General features: G+C 54.4%; 1 protein-coding gene across 1 annotated transcript; it reads right to left on the bottom strand.

Annotated features, from left to right (window-relative positions):
- Window positions 1–380: 380 nt before the first annotated feature.
- On the bottom strand, window positions 381–13442 carry ITGA2B (integrin subunit alpha 2b). The gene is made up of 30 exons (XM_027517214.1): window positions 13229–13442; window positions 11844–11965; window positions 11656–11753; window positions 11381–11549; window positions 11040–11089; window positions 10917–10962; window positions 10698–10823; window positions 10279–10326; window positions 10081–10124; window positions 9899–9952; window positions 9725–9777; window positions 9304–9515; window positions 6979–7161; window positions 6686–6731; window positions 6484–6588; window positions 6341–6396; window positions 6095–6246; window positions 5813–5938; window positions 5195–5262; window positions 4826–4973; window positions 4145–4237; window positions 3828–3907; window positions 3440–3520; window positions 3219–3315; window positions 2967–3119; window positions 2750–2866; window positions 2139–2252; window positions 1809–1910; window positions 1490–1606; window positions 381–687 (listed from the first exon to the last, which is right to left on the bottom strand). The coding sequence occupies exons 1-30, from the start codon at window positions 13414–13416 to the stop codon at window positions 631–633; spliced, it is 3105 nt and encodes a 1034-aa protein (XP_027373015.1). The 5' UTR covers window positions 13417–13442; the 3' UTR covers window positions 381–630.
- Window positions 13443–14188: the final 746 nt, after the last annotated feature.

Here is a 14188-nt window from a genome sequence, read left to right on the forward strand (position 1 = left end):
CTTTTATGAGAGTGGAGACAGCGTATTACTTCCCCAACTCTCAACTCGGGGTTTATTTCCTCCAAAATCATGGAAAAAAATATTGTTTAAATTCACCCACCAGGGACTCAGCCTCCCTTTTCTGATGCGCCCAACCCCCCTCTCACCCAACCACCCTGAGACACCCCATCCTCCTCCAGTCTCACTTGGAGGCTCTGCCATCCCTTTTCCCTTGTTCTACTCTTTCGCTCCTGATACTCCCCAAAGACAGTAATTTGCACCCTAACCCTGGCAGAGACCTCTCTGCTCACACTTCTTCCAGTCCTAGATTCCTCAGCCCAAACATCACCTCAGGCCCCTCTCCTCTTCTGACCCCCAAGAAGAGGCAGCATGCTGTGGAGCTGGGTTCCAAGTTCTTTATTAGGCAGCAGAAGAGGGGGTGACTCAGCTCTGAAGGGAGGGAGAGGACATCAGGAGGCAGAGAGATGCTGGCCCAAGTAGATGACTCAGGGTCCATCTGATCTCCATCTCCACTATTAGAGTGTCACCCTCCCAGCCTTGGGCAACCAGAGATTGGGGGGGGGGCACTCATTGGAGAAGGGACACAACATCACACCCAGCCTTGCTGCAGGACAGAGATGTGTGGGCTCATCACTCCTCTTCATCATCTTCTTCTAAGGGTGGACGATTCCGCTTGAAGAAGCCAACCTAGGAGGTGCACAGGGGCCAGGGATGGGGTGTAAAGGTGATTTTTTCAGCCCCAGAGCAGCAATGGAGAATGTATGCTAGAAACCAGTCAGCCACAAGGTCCTCAACCTGGACCAACACAATCCCCACTATATGATCAAGTGGAGGCATTTCCCATTTAGAGATAATGCATGAAACAAAAAAAAAAAGATTTTAAAATTTTGCTTTTCACTTCCTGAATTTTTCTTAAGTACGATGATTATGTCTCTATATGACTCCAGCGTGTGATGGTATATATTTGATTATTATAAGTCTAATGTATGTTTTCCCTAAAAGCACTGTGGCTTTTTAGGGTTTGGACACTTGAGCGAGTTTGAGAACAGTGCAGGTGTTCTCCAGGGGCAGAGGAGGGAATGACCCACCAGGGACACATTGGAGCAGGAAGACCTGGGTCCTTCTGGGGGAGGGACAGAGCAGGGAGGAGGTGAAAATTCTCAGGGGTCAATGGATTCCAGAAGGCAAGACTCAGTCCCTGGGACTCCTGCTCTCAGGGGGAACGGGTCTAAAGGACTTAGGATTTCAGGTGCCACCTCTCCCAGGGACCTGTGCCCTGGAAGAGATCCTCTGGAAGGTGACATTCTAATAGTGGAGATAGAAATCAGATGGACCCTGGGTCATCTACTTGGGCCACCATCTCTCTCTGCCTCCCAGTGGGATTGCCTGCCCTCCTCACCTCCGACCCCCACCACCTCACTTCTACCCTCCCCGCACCACCACCCCCCCACCCCGCCCACCACCACCTCAACCTTGCTTCATGCCTCACCTTCCACATGGCCAGGATCAGGAATGTGAGCAGCAGCAGGCCGCCCAGCACGCCTACCAGCACCCACCACATTGGAATCTCTCTCTCCTCCGAGACCCGAAGCAGCTGCGTCTGCACCTGAGGGGAGACCCGCGGGTCTCCTCAGTCAACGGGACACTTGCCTTTCCCAGAGACTCAGACTTGCGAGCCGGTGACCTGCGGCCAAGCCACCTCCTTGTCCCACCTCTCAGATCCAGGCAGTCCCGGCTGGGCAGGGACTCAGGGGAAGACCAATGGGAGACCCGCGGGACCCTTTCTGCCACCACCATTCCACACCCACCAGAGCTTCCCCGCTGGGCAGGCTGAGGGCAGGCACGGAGTAGGGAAAGGAGGAGACGTTGAACCAAGCGTGCGACTGCAGCACAAACTGATCCAGGGGCCTCTGTATGGGGTGGAGGTGAAAGGCGTTTACCCGAGGCCTGTTGGTTGCAGGAGTCCCGGCCTCGGACTCGGCTGTACGGGAGATCCGCCGGACCTAATTCTATCCACTCCAAATTAAACCCAGCCCTCACTCTCTCCCCGCCCTAAAGCCCCGCCTCCTCCCAAGCTCCGCCCCAAGTACATCAGGCCCCGCCTCTAGAAGGCCCCGCCCACCCGCATCCGGGTTCACCTCTTGGAGGATGGACCTTGACAGCAAGGCCAGCACCGTGACCATGACCCGCTGCCCGCGTGCCATCTCCTGCAGCTCACACTGCACCACAGTACAGGGCGCCGAGTCGCAGCTCTGAGGGGACGAGTCGCAGCTCTGAGGGTCCCCAGCCCCTACTGATCCATTATCACCCCCATCATAGGACCCAAGTCAGAGCGGGGTTGGGGGTCGAAGAGCTTGGGCCAGGCCTCCCTGTCGGGAAGGGCCTCAGATTCAAGCTTGGGACGTTATCTTTGAATGGGATTGCTCACACTGTCCCAGAGATACAGGGAAAGGGCAGGAAGAAGTGGGTCAATCGTATAGCGTTCAGCACTAAGCCTTATTGTAACCCTGCTTTGGCATTTATTCATTTTCTTTAATGTACTGGATACCTTGAAATATACAAGTGCTCCCCCCCACCCTCACCCCAGACACAAGACGAGCACAATCCTTCATATTCACCTGGAGGTCCCTGTGAGACCAAGGTGACCCACACGAGGTCCCCACCACACCCTTCTCTCTCCTCTGCCTCCCATCCCCTCTGCCTCTGGGCCCCAGGGTGGCCCCAGCTGGAGACCACAGAGCCTGCTCACCACCAAGATTGGATCTTGGAGCCTTGAGGGCTGCTTCTCCTCCGGCAGGACCGCCTGTCTGCGATCCCGCTTGTGATGGGCTGGGGAAGGGCTGGGGGTGGGCAGCCTCCATTCCAGCTGAGGAGGCAAAGAGGCCCTCAGGTCTCACGCTCTGCCCATCTGCCAGCCCTCCCACAGGGGCCCTGGTTGATGGCTAGGGATTCACGCAGGCTCTCACCTGGAGGGGGTTGGGAGAGGGCTGTGAGGCGCACTGAAGGCCTCCCTGTGGATGAATATCCAGGATGTAGAGCAGGTCTGAGGGCTGGGACTGGCTGGGGAGGTAGAGGTTGAGGCGGAGACCACTTACAGCACCAGGGCCATTGTTGTGGAGCTGGCAGGGTGGTGGCGGCAGGATGTTAGGAGGCTCAGCACCAAAACCAGCTCCTGGGACCCTCCTACCCCAGCCTGGGGCCCAGAGCCTCCTTCCTACCTCGTAGGTGTGCTCCACTTTGGGGCCCCAGCTGTCAGAGCTGTTCTGCCCATTCCCTTCTTCTGCAGCCACCACCAGGGAGGCTGGAAAGGAATTCCTGCAGAGGCCCGAGACCCCCAGAGTGAGCCTGGCCCCCTGACTTGCCTGTGGGGGTTTGCCCAGGACCCCCTGAGCCTCAGGGCTGTGCCTGCCAACTCCCTTTTGTTTCCCTGGCCTCTCACCCTCTCAACTCCACGTGGGCCACTGCCCGGACTGGCACATCCAGCTCCACCATCTCACTATTTGGATTCTGGCTGTTCTTGCTGTAGGAAGGGGGCCGAGGAGAAACAGATTAGGGATATCAGCCCAGTGAACATTAGGACTCTCAGGGCGGGGGGCAGGGGAGGGAGGGCAGAATATCAGAGGGCTCAGGAAGAGCTAACTCCATAAACAGCACACCACACTAAAGTGAGTTCCTCTAGGGCTCCAAAACTCAAGTCTCTGAGGAAGAAAGGAAACAGGGAAGTCTAAAGAGCATGCCTCCTAGAGAACCCTTCTGTGTGGCGGGCATCTGAGGGTCTCTGTGTGGGGATCAGACAGGGGGAAGGAGTGCCCCCCAGTCTAGTATACCTCCTGATCTGCAGCAGGAAGGACACCTGCTCCCCAGCCTCTTCCAGCTTCTCCACGCTCACCCACATCATGACTTCTATCTGAGACACGGGGAGGGCCAGAGTCACTGTCCAGATGCCCACTCTGAATGTGGCCTCCAGTCCTCGTCCTGAAGACCACTCAGAGAGGGAGTCACTCACCCAAGACCACACATCCAGGGAGTGAGAGGACAAGGATTCCAGTCTGGAGCCATCTGACTTCAAACCCAGCCCCCGAAACCCAGCTGTCTATGAACCCCTGGTAGAGGAGACCCAGCACCCAGGCCTGAGTGGCCTCACCTGGGCGTTACTCTTCATGGGGTTGCCCAGCTCACACAGCACCACCTTGGTCTCGTTCTCCTTCTTCTGGTTACAGATGAGTCTCTCAAACCCCTTCAGAGAAGCAGTTCCGAGAAAGAAGATGGTTACACAGCATCCCTTATATATTTAAGGTCCCTTGGAAAGTCAGGGTGGGGAGGATTCCAGGGTGGGATGGAGGGTTTCAAGGGGAGGTGGAATTCAAGGACTGTCACATTCCTGTTTATGTATTACTGTGTATTACTGTATGCCTTACTATTCTTTTTAATGATTAAAAAAAAATGAAAACCACAAAACATCATATGGAGGGTAACTGCATTGTTATAAACTGCATCAGTAAAATAAAAAATAAATATACACTTATGTAAGTATCCATTTCAAGAAAAAAGAACGCAAGAAAATCCAAATTTAACAGTACAGAAATTTAAGGGAAATCCAAAACCAGATCTAAACGGTGGCTCCTGTTAACAGTTACTTCCTGATTTTATAATCGAGTTCTTGAATTGTATGCCATTAGCAAATATTCCTCTTTCAAATTAGAGGGGTAAAAAAAATCAGAGCTCTTAAAGGAAAGCATAGAGAAACGGGAGCTATCAGGTGGGAGATGAGAATCAAGGCTCCCACACTTCCCAGGTCCCCATGGACACCCAGGTTGGGGCTCACCTCCATGTTGCTGACAGCCCGCATGTAGTGGGCGCCTGGGGGCAGGTACACAGTCAGCTCAGCCTCGTAGGCTCCCTCACCCTCATTGGCCGCATCCATTTGCAGCTCCAGCACGTTGTCGGCTCCAATTAGGAGTGGGGAGCCCTTCCTGTGGCGGTTGAGAAGGGAGTAAAGCCAAGGAGGCTGGGTCCAAGCCCAGGGGCTGGGATGAGGAAACGGACTGAGGCCAGAGTATCAGGATCCAGGTGAGGAGGGGCTGTCGTCAGGGTAGACAGGGAGGGGTGGGGGGGCAGTGGGTGGTGTTGGGGGGCAGTGGGTGGTGTGGGGGGGCAGTGGGTGGTGTGGGGGGGCAGTGGGCGGTCTTCTCACACGCTAGCAGTGAGCTGCAGCTGCGGCACACACAGATCATCGTCCCCACAGTCCAGAATGATGCGGGTCTAGAGGGGACATCTCATGTGGGTGGGTAGGTTTGGGGGTCACAGTGGGTTTGGGGAATTAGAAGGTTTGAGAAGAAAAGGTTGATGATGATATCAGAGCTTTGGGGTTTGCCTCAGGGTTTGGGATGATGTCAGGGCTTTGATGATGCAAGGAAATCCATCAAACGTTAACAATGTTTCCTGTTAACATGTATTTCCAGTTCTTGAATTGGATACCATCAGCAAATATCCCTCTTCCAAATTAAGGGGAAAAAAAATCACAGCTCTTAAAGGAAAGCACGGAGAAGTGGAAGCTCTCAGGTGGGAGATGAGCGGGTAGACATCAGGGTTTAAATGAGAGTTTAGAGGTGATGTCAACATCTGAGGTTTATATGAGGCTTTGGGGGTATTGAGATTTGGCAGTTTTCATTAGGGTTTAGAGTAACACCAGAGATTAGAGGTGACACCCAGGTTTGGATGTCTATTTGGATGTCAGTATGGACACCAACCCAAACCTTGACAATCTTGCAGGGGTCCTCCCCCTCCCCTGCCTGCACCTGCCCACCTCTACCTGTTCCTGGACGTGGGTGTTTCCGTGCAGCACGAGAGCAGGGGCTCCTCCATCCTTCTCCGGCGGCAGGGACACACTAAAGCTGAGCACGATAGGGCTTAGCTTGTCCCGGAAGTCGGCCTCATCCTAGGGAAGGGGGCAAGAGACGGCTGTCTTGCTACCACGTACCCTACCTACCCTGTGTGTCCTGCTGACCACCCCTGCAGCGCCTGGCCCCATGCCCCGGGGCTGGATTAACAGGCTCTGCACACCCAGCCCTGCCCACCCCCAGCCTGGGCATACTCGAAGGAAGGCCGTGGCGGTGGAGCAGTTGGGGTTGTGTCTGCCTCTCAGATCCAGGTTCAGGATGGTGCCTGCCTGCTGAGAGTCCAGCAGTAGGACCCGCCGGCCCTGGCGGGGCTTCTGCCGGTCCAGCTGCAGCTCGGCATTCAGGTCTGGCCCAGGCAAGCGGGGCACGTCAGAGTCTCCCAGGCCAGCCTCCAGCGGAGCCCAGGCCCACATGCCTCCTGTCCCCAGGGTGCCACTCACGCAGCTTCTCGGGAATGTTGTGCCCAGTGGCTCCCACACACATCTGGATGTTAAAGCTGCAGAGAGATGAATGGGGCTCTGGGGCTAGGGTCGCCCAGCTGAAGTCCCAGATCCTGCCTGGCCCACACCCTCCGTTTCCTCACCAGCTCACTGGGGTCTTGGTCTGGGACAGGACACAAGTCTTCACAGCAGGGTTCAGTGAATCTTGCACCATCAGCTGGACAGTGACCATCACCACCGGCTGAGCCCTGGTGGGAATTGGGAGGCTTGCCTTGGTGGCCCCTCCTGACCTAGTCTCTGATGGGGTGGGTTCTTCCCCATCCCACCCCTGGAGCCAGCGCTCACCTGTATACCACGACCTTGCTGGCCCCGTAAGCTCCCACAAGCAGGTCTATAGACATTGTGGGAAGGAGGGGAGGTGTCAGAATCGTTAATTAGAGAGTTATGGGGTCTTCATCTCATTTTCTCAGGGGTTTCCCACACTACCTCCCCCCCATAGGAGGTTTGATCTGGCCCCCCAACCCACAGAGTTCTCAGTGGGGCACCAGGTCAGGTTCAAGCCCCTTGCTGTGTCTCTCAGTATCTCCAGCTAATGCCCAAGGGCCCTTCCTGTCTAGTTGGAGGCAGGTCAGGGGCACCTGGGTATCCGTTGTCATCGATATCTGTGGCACCTCGAAGGGAGAAACCAAAGCCAGAGCCTGTGGGGAAGGGGCTGTCTAGGACCTGGGAGGGGGACGGGTTAAGCCCCTCACTCTGACCCAGGTACACCAACACTTGGCCTTGACCGTTGGGACCCCCACAGGGGGCGGCTACTGCGACATCTGGAAAGAACAACAGAAAGGGAGTAGCTATCTGTTATCCAGTCTCTCCAGGCCCTGTAACATTTTCCTGAGCTCTTTCTCTAGGCAGACCCCAGGGAACCAGGAGAGGAATGTGGGGGTCAAGGAGGCATCTGCCCCACTCTCCAAGAGTTTACAATTGGGTGGGAGGAAGACCCATCAAGTCAGATTATTGTAAAAACAGTCTAACAGCCCTCACTATCTATTGAGGACAATATATTGTCATGATTTCTTTTCATCCTGAAAACTAGGCACTATTATTCCCATTTTAAAAGAGAAAATAGAGTCCCAGAAGATTAAGTAACCAAGACCTGCTAAATATTTGCCCCCTCTTCAGCTGGGGCATTCCACTCCCACCATGTAAACCCAGGGTCACACCATGGGGTTGTCATCACTAATAACTTTAATGACCACTCTTGAAAATGTAATCATCATTAATAATCTTATTAATCTGTAAGAATTCTTTGCATGTGATGGCAATTAAGATCTTTGATATATATATTGTAACTGTCTTTCCCTTGCCTTCTGACTTCATGGTATGTTTCCTGTGCAGTTTTTTTCTTTTAAAGATCTACTGACTTTTCTGACAGACTCAGCACAGTCTCGTCCAGTCACCTGATCTTTGGCTTCCCCATCTCTCCACCTATTTTCTAAACATTCAATTACCCTTGCCATATCCTCAGCCATCCCGCCCCACTGCCAGTCCTGGCCAGACCCCACCACACTGGGCACCATGAATTCCTGACCTCCAGCCATCACTAGGGGCCTCCGTGTATGCCTAGCAGTCCCTCAGGGTTTTCTGCTCAGCACCTATTTCAAACCTTCTCTACTCAATCAAGCTCCCTGCCTCTCACTTCCTTCGCAAACAGAAGCAACCAAACTGTTGTGCTTTTTGCTCTTCTCCCCTCTTGACCCTAGAATAGTGTCCCTCCTACCCCTGCCACTAGGCTGAGCATCCCAGCCCTGCATCTCTCAGGCATTGCAGGGACCCACCTCCAGCTCACTCCCCGCCCCTATTTCCCCACAAGATCATTTTCCTCCACATTCCACCTACTCCATAGTCTTTACAATTAAAATAGCCTTCCTTTGATCCTCATCTCCTTTCAGTAATCACCTTTCTCTTTCTCCTTTCACAAACTGGTAGAAAGAGCAGTCTACTCTGGCTGCCATCAGATCTTCACGTTCATTCATACCTTGCACCATGCTAGCCCTGAATTGGTTCTTGTCACTGTCACCAATGACTTCCTTCTTGCTAAAGCCCAGGAATACTTACTTCTCTAGCCCCATCTAATTGTATCTTTTAGCAGCATCTGGAGCCACTGACCCAGCTTCCTTCTGCTTCCAGTACTCTTCCTTTGAGTTCTGGGCCATCAGATCTCCTAGTTTCCCTCCTACCCCTCTGAACATCCCTCTGTCTCCTTTCTAGATCTACTTTCTCTGGGAGTCCCCTAAGTGCTCTTGCTCCCCAGGGCTCTCTCCTGGGCTTCTTCCCACACTGCAAGCTCCCAGGGCCTCATCGACCTTCCCCAATCCCCTATCTCCCATTCAGACCTCTCTGCTGGAAATGGAGGAAGTCACACCCAACTGTTCTCTGGATACGTCTGCCTAAGGCTCCCAAGCCTTTCGTGATCAAACAAGTCCAGGGAATTCCCTGGCGGTCCACTGGTTAGGACTCCGTACTTTCACTGCCAGGGGTATGGGGTTCGATCCCTGATTGGGGAACTAAGATCCTGCAAGTTGTGTAGCATGGCCAAAAAAGAGAGAGAAAGACCAAATGAGAGCAGAGCTGAACTGCTGATCTCTCTCCAGGCCTGTGGCAAGACTTGAGTTTCAGGCAGTGAAAGGCACCACCACCCACCCAACTCCTCTCTCTTAGCCCCACCTCCAGTCACCCATCAAGTTCTAGTAATCTAAGTAATAACTATCTAGAAATCACCCTCATCTCTAACTCTGCTGCCAAAGCCCACATCCCAGTGGTCACCATCTCTTGCCTGGACTAATGCAAACAAATCCCGACTGGTCTCCTTTAACTCTCTCCTGCTCAAAGCCCTTCCTGGCTCCCTCTGCCCTCAGTTCAAATCCACGATCTTTGCCATGGCATAAACCCCTTCTCTCTTCCCTTACCGTTGTAGCCATCCCGATTGAGGTCTCCCAGAGGTGCAATGGCTGAGCCAAATCGCCCATAGAGCTGTGTGCCAGTCAGCAGTAGGTTGGGGGCCCCCAGCATTCGGGCGCCTCGAGTCTGCAGGAACAAGTACACACGCCCCACCTCGGCCAGCTTGCGGTCAGCACGGCTCTCCATGTACAGTGGTGCACCCACCAAGAGGTCATGCCTCCTGCAGGCCCAATGGGTCGTTATGTGGGGATGGGCTACAGGGATGCTGTGGGCCTGAGCTCAGGCTTACCCATCCTTGCCCTCCCGCTCCCCTCAGTGGTCATGTGTGAGTGAGGGCTGGGAAAGGAAGAGATGGGAGACTGAGGGCAGTCAACACCTCTGGTAATTTGGGACCCAAGTGGGTAGGGGTGGGGGCGCCTGGCTTCTCACCCATCCCCATTGACGTCAGTGACGGCCACTGAGTGCCCAAAATATGAAGCCATCTGCAGGAAATGGGGCACACCTTAATTTCTGTCCTCATACTCACACTTTGATCCCACCATGTCTCGTGGAATATTCCAGGGTCTCAATTCCCTTGCCTTGGCCACCCCACCTGATCCTCACCTGCTCTCCATGCAGCCGGTGCAGCATCTGGTGGTACGAGTCCAAAATTTCCACCTGCTCAGAAAACATACAGGAGCATGTCACAGTTGACCTCACCGCAGAAGGGCAGGAAGTTGGGGGGGCGGGGGGCGCGGTTCAGGCTGAAGAGTGAAATCAGTGAGGGGTGGACAGAGGGCACTCACCGCTCCCAGGGTCCAACTCCAGGTGGGGGCACCGAATACATACTCTGGGGAGAGTTGGGCCCAGAAAGTGAGGTCTCTGGAACCCCCACCTGCCTCCCGCCTGCCCTTCCGAATCCCAGCGAGATTTCGATGCCGGTCTTGGAAGTGCTCCTTTCCGGGCGGGACTCCCCAAACCCCACCCCTAAGTGAATTTCTTGCCTGTAGTGTTGGGATTTCCGTCGAAGTTGCCCACGGCCACGGAGTACCCTGAAGGCACAGTGCGAATTAGTCCTTCCGGGAGGGTGAAGCAGGGAAGGGGCCCGAGTGGGAAGGGAGGGGACTCAGAGACCACCCAGTTCAAACTCTGCATTTCGGAGACGGGGAAATCGAGGCCACCGAGAGGTCAAGACCTGCCCGAGGCCGCGAAGCGAATTCAGTGAGAGAAGTCGACATGCTCGCCATTGGGAGCTGGGCTGTCTGCAGAGGGTAGGGAGAGGGAGCTGCCTGAGCAGAGTGGGGGCGCCTTAGTCCTGGGGCTGGCCAGCCAGAGTTGACAATGGGGCGTTCCTGCAGGGGTAGGACCGGGCCGGCGGTGACACTTGAGTGCTAGGAAGCCTCGAAGGGAGGTGCCACGTTACCCCGGTAGCCGTCGTAGTATTGTAAGTGACTCTGGTCGTAGGTGAACTGGGTGGGCACGTGCCACAAAAGGGTGCTTGGGCGGTAACTTGAGATGATATCGGCGATTGGAGCCCGCGCCAGGAGACCTAGGGCGCGTGCGACAGTTGGTATGGGCGCCCAGGAGTCTGGGGTCTGCCCGGGTCGAGAGAAGGGAGGGAGGTGTACGGATGGGCACGTACCTACGAAATAGTACCCGCCAGGAGCCCCAAGCACCAGCTCCCCAGCCTGAAATAGAAGCTCTGAAGGTGAGAGAGGGTCCTGTTTGGGGGGACACCCCCACGCCGTTTATGCTCCCTACTCGCCTGAGTGACTACCGAGCTGAAGCCGGCTTCGCAGTAACGCCTGTCGTCTCCTAGAGAAGGCAAAAAGGAAGGGTCAGCGAAGCCGGCTCTGGGGGGTGGCGCGGAGCCGGGAGGCGGAGTCAAACGAGGGCGGGGCCACAGGGTAATAAGGGACGTGATTTCCTATCGACACCCAGTGGACATGACATGGGGGTGGAGTCAGAAACTGGGCCATCTGGGCGACCCCAGACTGCAAGCAGGATTTGGGAGAGTTGGAGGCCAGGAAAGATCGGGTGAAGGGGGCGGGGGCTAATGGATAACCGCCGCGAGTGGGCGGGGCCGAAACGGAGAGCGGAGCTCACTGAAATGATTTCTCTCGTAAAACTGGCTCATTTTGTTGTCCCGGCAGGGCGAGTACTCTGTGCGGTCGCCGTTTTGGAGCTGAGCCACGAAGCAGCCACCTACGGGCGTCTTCTGAGCCTCCTCCTCGTTCCTATCTAGGACGTTCCAGTGCTGCCAGGGGGCGCAGGCCTGAAGCAGAGCCAGAGGGGAGTGGGGAAGGGGCGGGACTCGGGTTCCTCCCTCCACGTGTCCCCGCCCTCCGTCTGCTCCCTGATCCCGGTCCGGTAGCGCCCACCACAATGCTGTCTCTCCAACTAACGACCGACGCCCCGAGTCCTTGCCCGGCCTTGAAGGTTTGGAAAGTTTGGGTGCCTATGCTTCGTGTTTCATCATCTGGAGGGCACAAGAAGGGGGTAGGGTGCTGAAGCCCGGCCGTCCGCGCTCCTTGTAGCCCCTCCCTTTCTCTTCTTGTGCGAGACTCACAGAGGTCGAAGGGCAGCGAGATGCACTGGCCGCCCTCGGCCTTCCAGGGGCACAGGAAAACGCCGCCGGTCTCCTCCTCGCTGTGGCCCAGGGTCCGTGGGGCGCCCACCACGACGTACACACTGCATAAGAAAGCTGGGTGAGCGCTCCGTGGATTCTGGGGTATCCCGTGCCACAATGCCTGTGCCGGGAGCACACCTCGGAAGGGCGGTGTGCCTTGAGGGTCACTGGATCTTTTCTCAGTGAGACGACACAGACCATAGAAGCCAATCTTTTCATTTTATGGCCAGTGAAACTGACTCCCAGCGAGGAAAGTCACATACTCATCAGAAACCGCGGAACTTAAGGATAAAACTGAGACTATAACTTAGTAGATCTAGGTTCAAATGACAGCTCTATTGTATATAAAAGGTGGACAATACCAATCAATGCTGTCAGGAGAAGTAAATGAAATAAACGCATGAAAAACATTTATGCCAGTGCCAGACAAATAATACATAACGAGGGCTCCAAAAATGCTGAAATTTTTTTTTTCTTTTTAGTTTGAAGGATGTTTACTAAGTAGTGCCCATGAGACCAGTATCTGAAAAAGAGGAGAAAGAAGCAGGAGCAGGCAGGGGGCATTGAGTTGAGATTCAGACCGAATAATAGCCATGGGTCGATGTCCTGGGAACTTTGGAGCTAGAAAGATCCTCAGAACTGTCTGGAGTTGAGATGAGCGAGTCAGACCCTTAACCTCTCCCCTCCTTCCACATTCCTCATTGACTGCTTCCTGGGGCACATTTGGAAGTGGGGGAGCTTTGAGGGAGGTGGCTCTCTTCAGCAGAGGCAACTCCCCAAGGTGCTGATACTTAAAGTTCATCTGCTATTGCTAGGCTCTGAAGCTGGACCTTAGTGTCCATCGCAATAAGGAATGAGCTCAGGGTTGTTCCTATAGCGAGAAAGAGCCAGGACTCTAATTTTAGCAGTCTGAATTTGCAGCCTGATCAATCCCAACCAATAATGCTCTATTGCTTCTTTTCAAATATCAATCATTTTGCTGGGTTGAGGGGATTGGAATAGAAAAGCAAAATGGGAGTAGACAGACAATTTCACAGTTCTGCAGGTCAACTTAAGACATGTGCTCCTTTCTGTATTTCAAGGGGATGAGGGTGGAGTGGGTCATAAAACTGACCCTTGAGGAAAAAATAAGGCATCAACATGGGTCTCCCCTTTGTCTTTGCTCTGCTCAGCTCCCCACTGGTGCCTCTCGCTAACACCCCAGTATTCCTAACAAGAACTCAGCCCAAATAGACCCTGGAAGTCATTTTGCTCAACCTCTATCACAAATGGGGAACTCAAGACCCACAGAAGCAGTGATGGTGGGGAAGTTCCCCAGGGCTCACCTCCCATTGCTGTTCTTGTAGAAGTCCAGTGAAAACCCAAAGTGGCTGCCATTAGGGCCTGTGTAGACAGTGAACTGCACTGAATCCAGGTTCAAGGCCCAGGTTGGAGGCATAGCACCGGGTCCCAAAAGCAGCTGCACCCACTCCAGAAGCCAGAGGGCACGAAGTAGACAAAGAGCTCTGGCCATCTTCCTTCTCCCACAGCCTCCTAGGCAGTACTGGGTTAGTGGCTTCCTCTTTCAGTTCCACCACAGGAAGTCTTTTCTTATCAACCTGAAACCTACTTGCTGAGTAGTAGGCAGAGTCCTGGGCCATATGGTTTCTAGGGTTGCTGGGAAGAGAGTAAGTCCACCCTGGGGGTGGATGCTTATGGTTGAAAGCCAATTCTTCCCTTTTCTTGAATGTATTTTATCATCAAGTCCTGCTGGTTCTGCTCAACAATATCTCTTGAATCTTCATTCCATTTCTGCTACCACCACACTAGTCTAAACCACCGCTGCTTCCTGCTTGGGATAATGCAACATGCCTCCACTCTAGCCCAGTTCTACAGGTCCTCCTCCCCGCCCCCCCCAGTTCCCTGCGCTGCCAAGGCACACTGTGACTTGGTCAGAAGTGGGGGAAGGAGTGAGGAAGCTCCTGGCCCTGATAAGACCCGAGGCTGCTGTATCCTTAAAAGAATAAGGCACTTATCCACTTCCTCCTTCTGGGACCTTTGGCAGCTTCACTCAGTCATATTGGCACAATAGCTTCCTCACTCACCCTCCGTCCAGGGCCAAGTCTTAATGTGGCCACAGCAATGTAGCCAGTGCTGGGGGAGGGGTGGTGAATGGATCCTGGCTGAAGGGAGGAGATGGGGATAAAGTGGAGTCATCCCAGGGTGTTCTGGCTCACAGGCTCTGAGATTTGCACCAGCTGTTCAGTTGAAGGCAGGTCTAACTCCTTCTTGGGTGACAGAGCTCT

This window comes from Bos indicus x Bos taurus, chromosome 19 (assembly GCF_003369695.1).
Source record: "Bos indicus x Bos taurus breed Angus x Brahman F1 hybrid chromosome 19, Bos_hybrid_MaternalHap_v2.0, whole genome shotgun sequence".
NCBI lineage: Eukaryota > Metazoa > Chordata > Mammalia > Artiodactyla > Bovidae > Bos > Bos indicus x Bos taurus.

What these genes read in the sequence shown, in the direction of transcription:
- ITGA2B (XM_027517214.1), bottom strand. Translation starts at nt 13,416, where the DNA reads ATGGCCAGAGCTCTTTGTCTACTTCGTGCCCTCTGGCTTCTGGAGTGG. An exon ending in TCAGCTCGGTAGTCACTCAG is followed by an intron (nt 10,963 to 11,039) that starts GCGAGTAGGGAG and finishes CTTCTATTTCAG; the next exon opens with GCTGGGGAGCTGGTGCTTGG. An exon ending in ATACTACGACGGCTACCGGG is followed by an intron (nt 10,327 to 10,697) that starts GTAACGTGGCAC and finishes CTGTGCCTTCAG; the next exon opens with GGTACTCCGTGGCCGTGGGC.